The 20,136-nt window shown below is 39.9% G+C and overlaps 1 protein-coding gene across 5 annotated transcripts in view; it reads left to right on the top strand.

Moving 5' to 3' along the window:
* The window catches only part of LOC5576163 (UDP-N-acetylglucosamine--peptide N-acetylglucosaminyltransferase 110 kDa subunit), a 129,018-nt gene extending 109,958 nt beyond the window's left edge, over positions 1-19,060 (top strand). For all 5 annotated transcript variants that reach the window (XM_021841963.1, XM_021841961.1, XM_021841960.1 and 2 more), the window contains 2 exons: positions 4,431-6,533; positions 17,674-19,060. In XM_021841963.1, the coding sequence (XP_021697655.1) occupies positions 4,431-6,533; positions 17,674-17,944 (2,374 nt within the window). In that variant the 3' untranslated portion in view covers positions 17,945-19,060. The remainder of the gene's footprint in view (positions 1-4,430; positions 6,534-17,673) is intronic.
* The last annotated feature ends 1,076 nt before the right edge of the window (positions 19,061-20,136 follow it).

The following is a 20,136-nucleotide window of genomic DNA, read 5'->3' as shown; positions in this document are numbered from 1 at the left end:
AACATACTCTAATAATCCCTCCCCTAAATTTAATAAAAAAAGCGCAACATTTAAACCCCATACCTTTCCTTTTACCTGATTTTTATCATTATAGAAAATCAACTTTGAATGACCGACGCTATTGACCTTACTTGGTAGAAGCGTTAAAGAAGAATATAATAAGCTAAATAGAAAGCATTCTTCTCTGAATATTACATTTGACGGAACTTCATCCATACGCTTATAATGCTTCTAAACTGAATCTTAAATTCTTATCTACTTGAAGTCATAGAAAAGTTTTGGGAGCTACACAGTTAAAATTGAATTCAATTTTAGCGGTTTTTAAGATGTATTTTTTATGCGAGTTTGGATGTACATTTCCAAATGATAAAAAATTTGTTTTCACAAATTTTCCAAATTCTTATTGAAATTTGCAAAATAAAATACTTGGGTGATATAAAAGACATACAATTTTGAAAAGAATGAAAATTTTCTAAAAAAGGATTGTTTGCAAAAAAATTAGGCAATATCTTGTAATTTTGGAAGTACAATAAAAATGTCCAAATATGATACTCCACTAGACCTATACTACCTGCAGTAGATCATATTGAATATTCCCTATCATATTGGATATTGATCGTAAAACAGTATAATAGAATTGAAATAAAACTGATTATGGTTTGATTTTCAAGTCACTTTTAGTCACTTTTTCGAGAATCGAAAGTCACTTTTTAGTCACTTATTTCTCAAATCTGGTCACTAAAACAACTTTTTTCGGTACCACTTTTTGCTACCAGCCCTGCCTATACCCTACCCCAACCCTTCCTATCATTTCCGATGGTGTTCAAGTGGTCCGCATAGACTATTACGGCCATTACCTATCCCTGCCCCCGGCTTTGGACTGACTTGCGCTCTCATTGCCCCACCAAACGCTGCAAAATGAAAATGAATTAAAGATACAATGATTTTATCATTTTAAGATTATTTTTTACGTGAAATAGAATAGAATAGCTTTCGAATGTCGTATTCTGATATGAAAAACGACCTTCCCTTATTTTTTGATGATTTTTTAACCCTCAACCCGTTTCTATTGACTTTATCACTGGTAAAGACGCCTTACTTGAAACTAGTTTTGAATTTTCGTCTCGCAATGGAAATATATTGGTAAATGTATAAAAAAGTACGTCGACATTCATAATGCCAAACTATTCGTAGGTTGCTTTTAGTAATGACGAAAAAAGAAAGGTATGTGTATGCATAAATTATACAAAACAGTAATAAGGGTTTAGGCCGGCACTTGTAGTGACGAACCATCTACAGCTTGTTTGAAAATTACACAAACGTAAAGTTGCCACGGTAAAAATGTGTTATCATAAGCATGAAACGAGCTCACCAGTTGGTGATCCATCCTAGAATGAACACACATATCTTTTCGCACTCTTACAACGTGAACCGAGCAGGATTGATCTTGATTCCATCGCTCGCCCAAAAGAGCATGCAACAGAATTAAAATACCACATACCTACTTATCTGATCTCGGTTTCTAGTTGCTGCTCAGCAATGGATGATAAACTCACAATCTTTCCCTTCCCCAATGACCTTAAGGCGTGGCTGGCGCAATTCGTTGGAGAAATGAACCTTTACACTGTTTACAGTACTGGGTGTCGACATCGAAGTTTCAAAATTCAGTATCTTCGCCATTGTTCGATCGATTTTGATGAGATTTTCAATAAGTTATGTTTATGACACATGCATTAAAAATTTTGAATTCGGTGACAAATTTGTTTTGCAAAATGAACCATAGCATACAAATGCAAAGAAGATCAGTTTTAAAGAAAGTTCTGAAATCAATAACACAGCGTAACAAAAATGACATGTTTTCGTGTCTCAAGGATCAAATTATGTGTCTGTGGTAGATTTGGGGTTGCTGAATCTGATGCCATTCTAGCACGTCTCAATGTTTAGCTACAGGTCGCCAAAGTTGCATGAAACAAGGGTTTTTTTTATGTTTACATAAAATTTAAGGTATAATTTATCAAACTTTTTTTGTGATCCTATCCACCAAGCATGCATAATAGGACTCAAACTTTCATTTTAGATGTAATTTGGTTGAAATTGTCCGATTAAATTTGGATTAAACCAATTTTTTCAACATGGTTACTGTCTACATACAAAATTCTTCGTATCTCTTATATGGGAAAATACAATACTTTTTTAAATCACCAAAAAATAACTTTTCCGCATCGAAAGTATTGTAAACTTTGTTGATAAGTATTGTTATAAACATAAAGTTTGAATTCTGTAACAAATTACGCAAATAAATTGCCTTACAAGCTGGCAAACTTGCATGCAAGTTGTGCCTTTTGTCGTTCTTGCAGCAGCACGATGAAGCTCCGCTATTTTGGCCAGATTTGGCATCATGCCACTATTCTAAAAGTGTCCTGGACTGGTATGAGGCCAATTCTGTCCATTTTGTTCCAAAGGACATGAATCCGCCAAACTGTCCGGAGCTGCGCCCGGTGGAGCAGTACTGGACAATAATGAAGCGGGAACTTCGGAAGAGCAAGAAGAAAGTCAAAGACGAGAAGCACATGTTAAGAAAATGAAAAAAAAAAAAAAACTGAGAAACTGGTACCGGATAACACTGTAAAGACTTTGATGGAGGGCATCAAGCGAAAATGCCTTCAATTTTACACTCAAGGCTCCATCGATTAACTTTTCTTTTGAAGTATGTATAAAACTACCCTAAAATGGTGGTTTGATTCTAAACATTATAAGAAAATTGGCATGACATTTTCGGTGTCGCAATAATTTTGTGTTCGCCCTTTAATTGTAGGAATTCCTTTTGAAATTTCTGTTAGAAATGGTACTTCAACCTTTTATTCGTCGCACGGTTTGCCACCGCCAGAAGCACTTCGTTGATGCTGTACATGATTAGGTTTTACTCCACTGTTGTACAAAATACAACAGCGCGACTACGGAAGTGTTAAATAAAACCTGTAAAAGTCTTTTTTAATTCTCAAAATGTAAGAAAAATACCTGCATAATATCGTAAATAAACTGCAGGTAGTTCTTCAAGATTTTCTCCAGAAGTTTAAGCGTTGATTACAGCAATTCTTTTAGCCATTTCCCCAGATATTCATTCAAAAACTAAGATTTTCTCATGAATAAGTCCTTAGGGTTAATTTCGCAAAATCCTCCTGTAAGTTTGCCAAACATTTACCACCAATATTTAATTGATTCATACAGAAATTGCTCCAGGATTTTTCGATAATGTAGCCCAGTGTTTCTTTATAAAGTTCCCTTATAAATCTCTTTCAGAGGTTTTTTATGTATATCCTCAGCAATTCATTTGAAGGCAACTGCAGCAAAAGGGTATTGTGTTTTTTGAAAAGAGAAATACAATTCCCTGGTATAATTTCTGGTGAGTTTTTAAGAGAATCCTTGGATAAATTTCTTGAAATAATCTATTCATAAATCTATGAAATAAGCTCTGGAAGAATCTCTGGAACATTTCCTGAAAGAATTCGTATGCTAACATTTTGAAGGAAAACCTATAAAAAATCATGGAAGAATCAATGGCTAAATTTCTGAAAGATTCCAGGATTCCCTGGAGTAAGAAATAAATTGGATCTTGGTTAAAAGTCTATAATAAAACAAATTGAAAAGTTTTTTTTTTGTGTAATTGGGAAAGAACCTGCTTTTCTCAGCTTAGCTTCCATGAGCACTTCCATAGTCATTAACTGAGGTGTGAGCCTTATTTGTCAAAAACCTTGATCTAGAAAAATGGTCACGATTACTCACTAGGGCGGTTCAAAATTTTAATGTAAGTACAAATTTATCACCCAATAGTGGAAACTCATTCTTCAAGCCTTAATGAAGGAAGTTGCTGAAGAAACAAATCCCTTTTAAGCTAATTTTGTCTAGGATTTTTTAAGATGTTAGCCCTGGAAACATATAAAGCTAAATAATAGTAAACAAACTCTCTTCAGCAAATGTTGTTATTATGATTAGAAGAATTAGTTTTCACTATGGGGTGATAATATTCTACTTACATTACATTACTAACGTGTTTGGAACATTTTTCAAATTTCTCCAAAGGTAGTAATTTCCATATAAACCAACATCGTCTTTGGGCCACCTTTAGATAAAAAAAACCTTTTCTAGAAAGCTGAAAATTTAACAGAACACTATTTTTATGGTAACGATGCTAGAAAATATAGGATATTGGATTTTCAAACTTTTCTTAATTTCGAACCGCCCTATTACCCTCCCTATAAATACTCTATTATTCCTCCTGTGAAGTTATACATTGAACATGGGAACTGAACATTGACAAATATTTCAAACGACTGGCAGTAACATTCAAAGCATTAAAATGTAACACCATTCGCACTGACCCACTAGTAGAGACTAAACTCTTTCTTCCTTTTCTTTCACTACAATTACAGAGCCGTCGCAGCATACCTCCGGGCGCTGAACCTGTCCCCGTACAATGCGGTCGTTCACGGAAATTTGGCCTGCGTCTACTACGAGCAGGGCCTCATCGATTTGGCCATCGACACCTACCGCCGGGCGATTGAACTGCAGCCGAACTTCCCGGACGCGTACTGCAACCTGGCGAATGCCCTCAAGGAGAAGGGCCAGGTCCAGGAGGCGGAAGATTGCTACAATACCGCCCTGCGTCTCTGCCCGAACCATGCCGATTCCCTTAACAATCTGGCCAACATCAAACGCGAACAGGGCTACATCGAAGAAGCGACCCGACTCTATCTGAAGGCACTGGAAGTTTTCCCAGAATTTGCTGCCGCCCATTCCAACCTGGCGTCGGTGCTGCAACAGCAGGGCAAATTGAATGAAGCCCTCCTGCACTACAAGGAAGCTATCCGCATTCAGCCTACGTTTGCCGATGCCTATTCAAATATGGGAAACACCCTGAAGGAGATGCAGGACGTAGCTGGAGCGCTTCAATGCTACACCCGAGCGATCCAAATCAATCCGGCCTTTGCCGATGCTCACAGCAATCTGGCCAGCATCCACAAGGACTCCGGAAACATCCCGGACGCTATCCAGTCGTACCGGACGGCCCTGAAGCTGAAACCGGACTTCCCAGATGCATACTGCAATTTGGCACACTGCTTGCAGATTGTCTGCGACTGGACCGATTACGAGGCACGCATGAAGAAACTGGTTGCAATCGTAGCGGACCAGCTGGAAAAGAATCGACTACCGTCAGTGCATCCTCACCACTCGATGTTGTACCCACTGTCGCACGATTTCCGCAAGGCTATTGCCGCTCGCCACGCAAATCTATGCCTGGAAAAGATCCACATTCTGCACAAGCCACTGTACAAATTCTCGCGGGACATGAGCCAGCGACTGCGAATCGGTTACGTTAGCAGTGATTTCGGAAACCACCCCACTTCCCATCTCATGCAGTCCATCCCCGGTATGCATGATCGGTCACGAGTGGAAGTTTTCTGCTACGCTCTCAGTCCCGACGATGGCACCACGTTCCGAAGCAAGATATCCCGCGAGGCGGAACACTTCATTGAGCTATCGCAAATCCCGTGCAACGGCAAAGCAGCAGATCGGATTCACGCCGATGGAATCCACATTTTGGTCAACATGAACGGCTACACCAAGGGAGCTCGCAACGAAATCTTCGCCCTACGACCTGCCCCCATTCAAGTTATGTGGCTAGGGTACCCCGGAACGAGCGGTGCCAGCTTCATGGACTACATCATCACCGACACTGTAACGTCCCCAATGGAACTGGCCGATCAGTACAGCGAAAAATTAGCCTACATGCCACACACCTACTTCATCGGTGACCACCGGCAAATGTTCCCTCATCTGAAGGAACGACTCATCGTGAGCGGCAAGCAGCAGAACAACCAACTGGTGGACAACGTCGCAGTCATCAATGCGACTGATCTGTCGCCGCTGGTGGAAAACACCGATGTGAAAACGGTACGCGAAGTGATTCTCGCACACAAGCCCGTTGAGATTCAGCACAAAGTCGTAGAACTTCCAACCACAACCCCGGTGGAAACGATGATCGCCTCCGGACAGATTCAGACCTCCCTCAACGGAGTGGTGGTTCAGAACGGATTGGCAACAACTCAAACCAACAACAAGGCAGCAACCGGCGAGGAAGTCCCCCAGAACATCGTCGTGACCACTCGGCAGCAGTATGGCCTACCGGACGACGCCGTCGTCTACTGCAACTTCAACCAACTGTACAAAATCGACCCGCACACGTTGGCTTCCTGGGTGAACATCCTGAAGCACGTGCCCAACTCGGTGCTGTGGCTGTTGCGTTTCCCGGCGGTCGGTGAAACCAACATCCAGGCAGCAGCCCAACAGCTGGGCCTGTCGCCCGGTCGGATCATCTTCTCGAACGTTGCCGCCAAGGAGGAACACGTCCGACGTGGGCAGCTGGCCGATGTCTGCCTGGATACGCCGCTGTGCAACGGGCACACCACGTCGATGGACGTCCTGTGGACCGGTACGCCGGTGGTGACGCTCCCTGCCGAGACCCTGGCTTCGAGGTGAGTTCCTGATGATTTTTCTATAAGAGAGGGGAAAAGTATCAATTTTCAAACCTTATCTCCAGGACTGAAAGTAATAATTTTTTTAGAACGTGAGCCTGTAAAGTCGCTTTTTTTCCTGATGCAATTTTTTTTTGTTCCAGAGAAACCTTCATAGACTATTACACGACCACTTTACATGTTCAGGAATTTATTTTCAGATTCCTGAAGAAAAAGCTTCCGGAATTATTCTAGTAATAACTACAGAGATTTCTTCTGGAATATTTTCAGATACTCCAGAGATTTGTGCAGAATGTCTTCTGGTGATTCCACCATCAAGTCTCTTGGAAATTATTCCATTGGCGGTTCAAATGATGTTTAGAGAAATTTCTTCAGAATTTGCTCAAAGAAGTCCTTGAGCATTCTAACGCTCTAACACAGACAAACAGACGTCACACTCTCACCGATGTCCATCGACCACCTTTTTAACGGCCGATTCAAATATATGGTAGGTGGCCAATCCACCACCCGCAGCGCTCGCATCGTTTTTGTTCGCGTTTGACGTTTACACACTACCGCCATCTGTTGGTCCATCGGCCAAACACACCGATTTTAGCATTGGGCGTACATGTCATCGTGACTATGATTTTGATCGGGATTTGTTCTAAGTGTTACGTCTGATTGTCTGTGGCTCTAATTCGTGTAATTTCAATAAGGAATGTTTTTCAAAAGACATTTAAGAATTCGCCCCAGCCAATACTACAGTAATTATTCCAGTGATACCTCCGATCATACTCATGAAAATTGCTTCAGGAATTTTGTCCGATTATTTTCAGGAATTCATGGAGGATGTTTTCCACATTCATATAATTTATCTTCGAAGTCCTTCAAAACTTTCTAAAGAGTCCAGGAGTTTTTTCAGGGAATATTGTACGAGTTCATTGAGGGTTCCTTTAGATCTTAATGAAGTTTATGTTCGATTCTCCCGACGGAACAAGTTATGCGGCGAATCGAATCGAATACCGGGGAGACTGGGAAACGTCGGAAGTAAATTATAGAACCGGGACACATTACATGAACGTGTTATATTTAGCACTGACTGCCGTGGAATATAAAAGTACCTACCTTGATACATTGATGGCTACAGCGTAGTGTCACGCCATTGCCGGGCGTATTGTAGAGCTCCATCTTCGTCGGTCTTGGGCGAAACTTCTCCAGTTGCCCCGAACGTTTAGGGTCGCCAGATCCTCTTCCACTGCGTACAGCCAGCGTATTCGTGGTCTTCCCCGAAGCCACCGACCTCTACCTGGTTCCCTGCTGAAAATTATTTTCGCAATTCTTTCTTCCAACATTCGCACTAAAATACCAGCCCACAGAAGACTGCCGTATTAAACAAGCTTGATAATATTCTCATCTTTGTACACTTGATACAACTCGTGATTCATGCGTCTGGGCCACATATCTTTTTCGAATTTCCCACCGAGTATTGTCCGCAGCGCCTTACGCTCGAAACACCGAAGCCTTTCCAGTCTGCCTCTTTCAACGTCCCACTTCCTGCCCGTACAGAGCCACCGGAAAAATCAACGTTTTATACAGGGTGAATTTTGTTTCCGTTTGCAAGTTGCGGGACCTAATCTGGTACCTAGGCCGTAAAAGGACCTTCTCGCAGCCGTAACACGTCTTTCCACTTCGCGGGAAACGGGAAACCACCAGGCCTACCTCTATCTATGCATGCAACCATGTACTTCGTTTTGGTGAAATTCATGGTCATGCCTATCCTCGTCGTCTCCCTCATCAGAGACACGAAGACCTCTTCCACTGAGCTGCGATCGATTCCAATAAGATCGATATCGACCGCAAAGGCAAGGAGCATGATAGTGTAATTTTTCTGCACGACAGATCTCCTAATAGCACCCTCGAGTGCGATGTTGAACAGTAACTTCGAAAGTGCGTCTCCCTGCTTCAACCCGTCTAACGTCACGAACGAGGTTCACACCTCGTCTGCGATCCGAACACTTGATTTCGAACCATCCAGCGTAGCACGTATCAGCCTAATTAGTTTCGCCGGAAAACCATGTTCAGACATTATCTGCCACAGCTAATTTCTTTTCACTGAGTCGTACGCCACGTTGAAATTAATAAACAAATGGTGGGCCTGCAAGTTATACTCCCGGAATTTATCTCGCTGATAGCCTTTTTAACCTCTCCTATGATCAGTAGGTCCACAGCTTGATCGTCATCATCAATGTTCATCCTGTTTCTCGCTACATTACCATTTTCACCGTTCAGCAATTGCTCAAAGTGTTCCTTCCACCTGGCAGCCACAGCCGTTTTATCGGTCAGCAAATTCCCTTCTCGCTCATTGCACATGGCGGGCACTGGTACGGTTTTGTGCCTCGTGCCATTGACCGTTGCATAAAATCTCCACATATCGTTCCGGTTCATGCTATCTAAAGCTTCAGATACCACACTTCGTGCTGCCTTTTCTTTCTGCAGTGGATTCGCTTTTCTTCGGCTCTCGCTGCCCTGAACCGCTCTCTGTTCTGTCGGGTATCGGCCACAAGCATACCCCAACAAACAATTTGGTCGAATAAAAGTTGAACGAATCACTCTCAAGCAGATTTTAGCTGAATAAACTGTGATTCAGCTAATAATGTTACTTGGGACGGCTTCTGGTGACATTTTTTTTTGTCTGTCATTCATCGAACCAGTAGTTTTGTCTTTGTCGTTGACCTATGTCAATCACTTCTCGCGCCGTTGTTGTCACAATTTCGTGGATAGAGTCCCACAGGCTGTCGACATCTCCAGAAACGTTGATTCTGCCCAACTGCTCGTCTAACTGCTGGTGGTACTGTGCAGCTACCCCATCAGTCGACAAGCGACGGATATTGAAGCGCAGCGTTCTGTTAGTTCTGGAACTCGTGACACTGGACAACCGAGCCCGAATTTTAGCTATAACTAGATAATGATCCGAGTCGACATTAAGGCATCCAATGGTCACACATCCATGCTGGTGTTGCCAGGTGTGTTTGCGGATATTCTTGCGTGCGAAGTAGGTAATGCTGATTGCCATCCTTCTAGCAGCAGCAAAGGTTATAAGCCGCAGGCCATTATCATTAGTAACGGAATGGAGGCATTCCGTTCCAATGATGGGTCGAAAAAAGCCTTCTTTTTCCGATCTGCGCATTTGACACCTTATTTTGGGCACTCTACGTAGACCTTATCTAGGCTCCCATGCTATCGGGCTTAGTAGTTGAAGAACGTGCCCTCAATTCTCAATACATAGATTCGGTCGCTTACCGATTCCCATCGAACAATTCGCTTCATCTGCTTTCCAATCACTATGAAGCCAACTCTACGTTCTGCAACGAGCTACGCCTACCGTTCATGTTTAGTGAATGTGTTAGCGTGTCTCACAACGCTGCTAGACATTCCGTTGGTTGAGTGTAGTAAGGCATCAGCGTTTGCCGCCTGGCTTGGCCCGCGTGAGAGATAATAGTTAGGCGAGCTTTGTTCGTAGTTGAGAGCCGTACACCTACCCTGTGGAAAGTCTCCGATAGGTCACCCAACCAGTGTTGATAGACTCACACTCAAAATCTCAATCAATACGCTCTCCCGTGAGAGCAAACTCATTAAAGATCTGCTTCACAAATCTCACGCTTGAGATTTTGATGCAAAATCAACTCAATCAACTCAACCCGTAAAAAATGATTCAGTCGCAAAACCCGGCAAAAACTCGTGAAACACGAATGTTGTTGTTTACGTTAGAAAGGATTAACATAACTTTAGCAGACTAACAAGAAATTATTGCCGTGTGTGAGTAAACTGTGGAAATACGAGACAATGAGTTAAAAAGGTGAGCCAACTCATCCATGATATTTTGACTGCTGAGTTGCATGATTGATTACTCACGCATGAAAAATCTCAAGCATGAGTTGTGAGAAATTGAGTTTTTCACAACACTGCACCCAACCAGGGTGACAGCATTGTCCGTTTGTTCTTTACATGATGACCAGATCATTGCTTTCACAACCATCATCCTTTTTCAGGGCTTTAGACCAGTAGCCCTGGTTCTTAATAGTTTTAAGTTTTTTCAGACTTGCTACAGTCGCCTCTCCACATTTCGATATCGAAGGGACCATCGAGATATAGGGAGAGATCGAGACAAAGAACATTAATTTAATGAACACTAGATTGAGAATCAAATAATAAACAAACAAACTTCATTTCGATTTTCCAAATTGTTCTGAATCGCTAAAATCTGGTCAAGTAACCTCAGATTTATATCGGCATATGGAGAGAAAATTTGGAACAAACAATTAACAGGAACACATCGATATATGGAGATATCGAGATAAGGAGGGTATCGAGATATGGAAAGAGAAATCGTATGCAGAATGAAGGGACCGAAGCAATCATCGACTAGGAAGAGATATCGAGATGTAGAACATCGAGATGTGGAAAGTCAACTGTATTAGGCGTGGCGCGAAAAAATCTCGCGCCAAAGATCATAAAAAAATCGCTTGTAGATCGTCGCCGTTACTTCAAACCGTTTTGGTGTGTTCTGCGCGAGCATGCCTTGGACTATCAGGAATAATCGCGCAGAAGGTATCATAACGATTTGAAGTAGCTGCGACGATCTACAAGCAGTTTAAGACGTTTTCAAGATCGCCGTCGCGATAAATAATCGTGCAATGCACAGTACTATGGTGAGCCGTCATGCGCTAGCGGTGTTTTGTTCAATTTGAAAAACATATTTGTTGAATTTATGGAGAAATATCAGTAAGATTTGCTGTAAAACTAACCATTGATTTCATTGAGATCAACTACAGCTAGATTTGTTTGACTAATCTTTGTAGTGATTTCTGAAGGTTCCACCAAAAAGTTGTATTACAATTACTCCTGTATTTCCTCGGATTATGCCTGTACTCTTCTGCAGGAGTTCTATAGGCAATTCTCCAAAAGTTTCATCAGATCTTCTTCTTCTTTCTGGCGTTACGTCCCCACTGGGACAGAGCCTGCTTCTCAGCTTAGTGTTCTTATGAGCACTTCCACAGTTATTAACTGAGAGCTTACTATGCCAATGACCATTTTTGCATGTGTATATCGTGTGGCAGGTACGATGATACTTTATGCCCTGGGAAGTCGAGAAAATTTCCAACCCGAAAAGATCCTCGACCGGTGGGATTCGAACCCACAACCCTCAGCTTGGTCTTGCTGAATAGTTGCGCGTTTACCGCTATGGCTACCTGGGCCCCGTTAAAAGTTTCATCAGATAGGGGGACATGGGGCAAGAAGGACACCCGGGGCAAGAGTGCCACCTCTAATTTCACGTAGTTCAAATCAATTTTTTGATGTTTAACTCAGGATAAGTATAAATTGAGTACTAATTGAGGGTTGTGTAAATATTACAGTTAAAAATGTTTTGTACAAAAAATTAGAAAAATGTCTTTAACTCACCAACGCAAAATATGCGAAATATTATAAGAATGTAAGACTGGAAAACAAGGTTTGACTCCCAATAAATACAAAACATATTGATTTTTCCGCAAAGTATTGATGATTTTCAATTGTTTAATATGACTGTGAGGATTTTTTTTTCGAAAAAATCCTTTTGACATTAAATTTTACATATATAATAACAGTATGTCTTATGGGGCAAGAGGGACACCGCAATTTTCTCATATAAAATCAAATGAACTTTAATTTTTGTTGTTTAATATTGCTTTCAATCAATGCAGGGTGGCCACCGAACCGGGAAAAACGGGAAAAGCGGGAAAAAGACGGGAATTTGAATCCACCGGGAAAAAGACGGGAAAACCCGGGAATTTGAGAAGATCACCGGGAAAATCGTTTTGAACGAGCATTTTCAAGCTGTAATCTACAAACCAACATCCAAAATAAGTTATAGATAGTAGTTATGTTTAATGATATTGCTATGAGGCACCCGCAATTTTGAACAAATATCTTCAAACATTATTGATTTATTTTCTACTATACTACACCATATTTCCTAAAAATGTTTCACTCTTATTTTTAGCAATGTTTCGAGATATTTCTTTGAATTTTTGTTCTTGCACTGTCCGGGCTAATATTTTTTGAACTCTCCTCTAACTTTTTTTACTCGACGTTTTGAATCAAAGTTTAATTACTTATTGCAGATTGGTTCTCTTCTGTAATTGCTGAATACCAGAACTAATCTTGATAACAAGCCTGTGTTTATAAAAGCTTATAATATGTCACAAAGTTTTGAATAAGAGCTCATTTACGATTTAATAACGATTAAAATGTGTAGAATATCCATACAAGAAGCATTATGAGAGGGTAAGTGGATGTCAAAAATTATAATTTTCGGTGTTTTTCAAATTGTGAGTGAGCCCTACACTGAGAACAGCGTTGCGGTTGAAAATACCATATCAGAGGGTCAAATTAAATACATGTGGCGTTATTTGTCCATACTAAATTCCCATTTATTTCGAACAATTTATGTTTTCAATTTTACCATGGCACCATTTCGACTGTAAAAATTACTATATCATGGTTAAAAACTTGCAGCAGGCCAGAATCGAACCGTGGATCTGGCAATTATCAAGCGCGAACGCTAGCCGCACGGCTATCGATGCGGTTGAATAGAGAGGAAACGAAAAGCAAATGAAAAGCGTTCATCACAGCTCAATCTTGTTTGAAATAGTAAATTTAAAAACTTGTTTATGTTTCTTATTACTTCAACGCTTGTTTCAGTGTAAGTAAGTGCTTCTACATATGTGGCCTTGTTTCATTCATATATTTAACTTATTTGCTTTAAAGAACCCTTTTTTGATTGGGAAATTCAAAGGATTAAGGCGAAGTAGGCCGTCATTGAAATTTGTACGCGTCGTTGATGTTGTTGCTTTTCATCTCAAGATTTAGAATCAAAGAAAATCAGTTGGTTTTGCACTGACACACCTGAAAAAGTATCAGCATACTTTCTGCATGTCAGCGCGTACAGTGATACTTTTTCAAGTCAATATAAATTATCAAGGCTGAATATTATCACTTTGAAATGCAAGCTGAAAAGTCATCATTGTTGCCAAACCGAATGATGAGCTACTTAGCCTTAAGAATTAAAATTATTTCAATTACGGTAAAGAACTACACTCAGGAAAATGGACAATCGAAATATAAAAGCACCTATTATAGAAATTTGCCATAAGAATCGGATTGAAATTCATGAATTTGCCTTATGAAACCAAAGTTTGAAAACAAAAAATGTTTTAGCGGCTATCTGGAATCGAACCAAGAACATTGCGATCGATAGCTCCGTGCGTATACCACGCGCCTATCGACGCCTTGATGTGGAATGATGCTAGAACGATACCTAAAGCGCCTTTCATAAGGTAACCTGTATGAAATTCGATAGTCCAGTTCGCTGCGTGTACTTGAGCATCTTGAGGAATTACTTAGGCACCTGGGCTTTTGTCGGCCAAATCATCTGAAATTCAGCATTAAGATGCACTTAAGATGATTATAAACCAAAGCCCATGATAGATTGCTCCAGAGCTCCATTGATTTTCGACGAGCGCGGGACAAATCGATTCAGGCGAATACCATAGTTTTCAGAATAAGATTATATGTAGATTAGATTAATCTAATAGTGAACTTATTGTTTCAATAGTGAAACTATTTATAAACAATCAAATTACTATGGAAAAACAATTAAAAAAATTAAACCGATTAAAAAAAATATATATATTGCGGTGCTTTTCATAGAAACGATTTTTGATATAGTAAAAGTCAATAAAAGCCTTTAGAAGGAATGGATTAAAAACCGGGAAAAATATGTAAAATATACCGGGAAAACCGGGAAAAAAGCGGGAAATTCAAAATCGAAATTTGGTGGCCACCCTGTCAATGTTTCTACTCAATAAAATCAAAATAAACCATCTTGGACATTCAAAATGGTTTCTGAAAATGTTTACTATTATTGTTACAGTCAAATAAGATGAAAACTAAATTAATTTCGTAAAATTACTTTTTAACTATAAATCAACTTTTATCCCTCAGTTTTTATCTTTACTTACTCTACAATTTATCCTTTAGGCGGGGAAATAATAATATACAAAATTTGTGGCATTTTGCTCTGGTGGTCTTCTTGCCCCATACGAGTGGCACTCTTGCCCCGTGCCTCGTTTAAAAACCTCATAAGAAGGGATACTTTCAAAAATCTCAAATCATCATGTGTTTCCTATATTTTTGAAATCTATCGATAACATCATTTAGAACAAGAGCTGAGCTTGCCCCTACACTGGAATAATTTTCAAAAATTGTGCTTATCAACCATGATTTGAACCTATATATCTTAAGGTGTCCTTCTTGCCCCCAGCCCCCCTATGTCTTTCAAATACCTACATTTCTAATATTCCTTAGTTTCTAAAGCATCCTTTGAATTTATTAGAGAAATGTATGTCATGATTGCTGAAAAAATTGCTTGAGGAATTATTTGCAAAATATTTGGAAGAATCGCTGAAAATATCACTGGAAGAATTTCTGAAGTTATTCCTATAGGTGTCCTTATGAAAATTCCTGGTTCAAATTTTAAGGATTGTCGTCGAACATGCACCATTGAATTTATGGAGAAGTCCCTGGAGGACTTCCTGACAAAAACACCCATTTGATTTCTGGACCTATCACCGGAGAAGCTCCTAAATGCATCTCTGTTAAAATCCTTGAGGATTTCTTGAAGAAGTTCTGAAGGAAGATTAAAACTTCCAACTTTCCAATGATCTTATCGATCTTGTAATCAAACATTCTTTATTTAATTGGCGATCCTTTTGAGTTATACTGATGTCCTTGACATTTTGGCACCAAGTGTTTCATCTAGAATTGACAATTATCTCTTTCTTAAGAATGGAATCGACTTTCCATTTTTTTTGTTAGGAATGTTAGTTTGTCAGAGAAGAGTTTCTTAGCATCTAGAGATACGTAGCTCTATCTCTTCTATGAGGGATAATTAGCAATTTACCTGCAATTAAAATTTTAGTTATGAATATGACCCTTACAACTGTTCAAAATTGAAAAAAAAGGTTGAGAATTCAATCTCCCACATCTTTGTAAACATCTTTACGGTAAAAGTAGTGTTCTGAGAAATGTTCAGTTTTTTTGGTGGTGATTTAAAGGTAGCCTAAAGTCGATGTAGGTGTATATAGAAAGTACTATGAAGAAATTTTGAATAATGTTTTAATCACGTGGCTACTGTAATGTAAGTACAGACTTGTCATTCCATAGTAAAAATTAATTCTTCAAATAAAGGAAGTTGCTGAAGGGAGTAATTGAATCCGACGGATGGGAGAAGGGATATTCATGAAATTGTTTGATTTTATTTAGCTTTATGTCACACAAACTGCTCTAAAAATTTCCATCGAAATTAGCCCAATATTGTTTATCTCTTCACCAACTTCCTTTATTATGGTAATTAGAATGATTTTAGAATTTGTAATAATAAGTCTGTACATACATTACAGTACTAACGTGTTCAGAACATTTTTTAAAATTTCTCCAAATTAATTTCCATATAAACTTACATTGTCATTGAACAATCTTTAAATTTACACCGAAAAAGCTGAAAATATCACAGAATACTGTTTTTATCGTAAGGGTGGTAACAAAGATATGGGAGATTGGATTTTCAAATTCTTTTGAATTTTGAACCGCCCTAAAGACATTCTCTACATTAGAGATCAAGCTGTGTGACTACACTCAAAACAATCCACACGTCAAGGCTACGTGAAAATATACGTAGTTTGTTCCAAAGCACTTTTCACGTAGCACTTACGTGAATCATAGGTGACACAGAATGGACACATGAACTAATGGACTTCTCTCATTGTACCGGAGTTTCACGTAACATCTACTGACTTCCCGCGCGTCTGCCACCGAACTGTTCCTATGGATTCTCGATGATTTTTCAATGAGTTTTACCATAGTTTTTGAATAAAATTACGTTTGATTCTTGTTTCTCACTGTTGTAATATTTTTGTTTTCATCAGTTGAACACTTGAACAGAACACTTTTATACATTTTTAATTAACATTTATTGACATGTACAAACATGTAAATATTAGGTTGGAAAACACTTTTAATCTGATCCAGGTCATATTATTTTCTCACCGTTTTGTCGCAGAATAGATTTCACAGAGACCATTGGCTTCACTTTGGTCGGCAGAACGTGAGTCACAATCGCAATTCCGGCAAGCAAAAACACTGTATGGTGATATGCTGATATCTGTTATATAAAATATACGAATCACTCAAGGGAAAAAGTTTGTGTTTAATCCAAATTTACCTTAAAAAATATTTTTATGCTCTGCAATATAAGCTTTGTTGTATTTTTTTTTTCAACCTGTCAACTGGGGGGTCTGTAGCCTTGAGGTTACGCTTTCGCTTCATAAGCGGAAGGTCATGGGTTCGATTCCCAGCCCCTCCACAAAAAACCCGTCCAGCCACCAGAAGACGCCTCACGGAGGACCGTGCTTTGAGGATCACATCTATCCTCCGTCAGTATCAGATGGTGACTGAGACAAACTGACCCTCTTCGCAGGCAGCTAGCCTCACTAACAACAGAGCTCTCTCCTACCTGCTCAATGCGAGAGTAAAAGAGTAGGAGAGAGTGAAAGTTGATGTACATATAGATAAGTTAAAAATAGATCTGTATCGGTAAAGAAGCTACAGATCACGTGATTCCGACACAGTAGTGGCCACGAGCACAGAGTGCCTTAAAAAAAAAAACCTGTCAGTTCTACAGTTCTGCAAACCAAACACAACACATAAAGAACAAATGAATTGATCTATCAAAATGAACCAAAATGGGTACGTGTTTTTCACGTAGGGGTTATGGTAATGAACAGTAGATATTATTTAGGACCCATGTTATATTTACCTCCGGCTAGATGATTGTTACCGTTGTCAGGTAAACTGAAGAAAAGTTCATTTTTAGGAATCTACGTGAATTTTTACGTAGCCTTGACGTTTGGATTTTTTTGAGTGTAGTTTAGGTTCGATTTTTAAGTTCCGGTCACAATTGAGAAACAATGCCAAAAGGGTTTGAAGAATATTACAATATTCAATAATAATTATTATTGGGAACAATAAAAATTAACAAATATCTCTTTCCTTATCATTGCAGGGTGGCCGCATCGCAGCTGGCAACGCTCGGCTGTCCGGAGCTGATCGCACGAAGCCGCCAGGAGTACCAGGACATCGCCATCAAGCTCGGTACCGACAAGGAGTACCTGAAGGCGATCCGGGCCAAGGTGTGGCTGGCCCGCTGCGAGAGTCCCCTGTTCGACTGCAAGCAGTACGCCCAGGGAATGGAAGCGCTGTTCTACAAGATGTGGGAACGGTTCGCCCGTGGCGAAAAGCCCGACCATATATCGGCCAAAGAGGGCCCCAAGTAAGTTGAGGGGACGCTACGAATAGAGCTATTTTATAGGAGGGAAAAAAACGTATGCTTTTATAGGTCCACTTTTAATGTTCGCAGTTTTTTTCAGTTGAATGAAACTTTTATTATGGCAGCGATGGCTGTAATATGGAAACTTGACACTTGTATCTAGAGAAAGCTTACAACCCTATTTAAATCGTAGTTAAATATAAACTTAAGGAATTGTATAAAGTTCTATATTTTGAAGGTAGCATACGTTTGATACCCAGCCCCCATCTTAGCTATAATTAATTGAAACGGTAGAATGATAATCGATTTTCTTTTAGAACTGATTTACGCCATCACGAGAAATAGAAAATATCCTACATTGAATTGAACTTACTTACGATAAAACTTTTCAGTACAATCCGCTGAATTATTAGGTAACTAATAAGAGGGAAATTTAGAGAATATATATCTTTTTTAGCAACGCGCAACGAGGCGATTGTTCATGAAGACAAACCAAATAATAACCAATATATCATGTAAATGCATTGCTCTTGGCAGATATTTAAAACGTTGCAATGCTTTCGTTCCCTGAGCTACTAACTGTAGATAGCGCCCCATGCTCAGCCACACAGTAAATTTCGCATTTCTTGTGCGTTTCGTTTCAAAAGCGCATCTAGCAAGAGAAGACAGCTGCAGTACAAGCATGAAAAAAAAATACTTACCCCAAGTCAGCACAGAGAGATAGTTTGAGTCATTAGCATATCTTGCAATTTGATCAACCTACAAAAGTGCTTATTTTGTGGAGTGATTAGTTTATTCTCCACACCAACCTAAAGTGTTGCGAGTCGATTTGTGTGATTGACACAAACTTAACCGCTACCCAACTAATGTGTGATTGATGATGATGAAGATGATAATGATCGACGATGAGTGAAATATGAATATGTCTAACAGTGTGTACCCCCGCAATGCGTTGGTGTGACACTAATGGCGGCAAATACTTTGTAAATAGATTCGTTTCCCCTACCCTGACCCTATCTCAGAAGCGTTTGAACATGCCGCAAAAAGCAAATAACAATTATTTTCTGTGTAGAAATGTAAGTGATAGTAAGGAAATAAATTCATGTTACTTGATGAAAAAAAATATATGTATGGTTTTGTATCTATATCACAGCTCATGAAGATCAAATTTGTCTCGCCTGCTAACAGTTCCTACCGAAGTCCTCAAGCAGTTTTATGCATGATCAACGTTCAACAAGATGATGGAAAGGTGGCAGCAGTACTACGAGAAACAACTGACAGCAGCAGAAAGAACCAATGTTATTGTTGTGTAGTAAGAACAACTGCTTAGTTTGGAGGTTGAACAAAGAATTAATATATTTTCTAGTTGTCATTATTAGTATAAGAATCATGGCTTGCTTGGCAGTTCAAGGGTTACTGCTCTAACATCTCCCTCCTCAGAAAAGCTCATAATATTCAAAATGAGAAGGGAGCCAACGTTTCCTGCCTGAAGGTCCTCGGAAGGGTAGTGAACGTTTTCTGGACGGAACTGGATCTGTGGTTTGATTTATCTGCGATGGTCCAGGTACAGCATCTTCCATTGGATTCTGCATCACGTCTTCAGGAAACGTACCAGCTCCGGGATCAGGAACGGGGTTGTCCACAAGAATAGGAAGATTTTCGATGTTTTCGACTTGATTAAGTTGACCTGGACAGTTGAACTCTTCTAGCAAGATTTCCAAAGGCAAAGGCTGTTCTGCTGTAGGTTGATGTTCACCGTCCGGTGTGCGTCTTCGCAACTGGTTCACATGGGATCTGATTAAACCTCGACGTCTTTTGTCTTCGAGGAGAATGTTGTACACCACGCTACCCTTCTTTTCGATAACGGTTCCTTGCGCCCAATATCGTTCGTTTCGAATATGAAATTCAGCGAATACTGCGTCTCCAGCTTCGAAAGACCGGTGTTTAGCGCCGTGCTTCTTATTGAATTTCATGTTCTGTACTTCATTGATGTGAGATGGCTCTGGAACCGATGGCTTCATCAAATCTAGAACGGAGCGGGGTTTATTTCCCAGTAAAACTTCAGCTGGCGATTTGTTGTCCGGCAAAGACGGAGTCGGGGTGCAACGATAGGTTTGAAGGAAAATCTGCAAAGTGTCTTCAACATCTTCTCCGCCTCTCTTCAACGTATCCACAAACCTTGACAACAACGTATCGACG

Source organism: Aedes aegypti, chromosome 2 (assembly GCF_002204515.2).
Source record: "Aedes aegypti strain LVP_AGWG chromosome 2, AaegL5.0 Primary Assembly, whole genome shotgun sequence".
NCBI classification, from domain to species: Eukaryota; Metazoa; Arthropoda; class Insecta; order Diptera; family Culicidae; genus Aedes; species Aedes aegypti.
The sequence above is the reverse complement of the archived record's forward strand: the minus strand, read 5'-3'. Positions and strand labels throughout refer to the sequence as shown.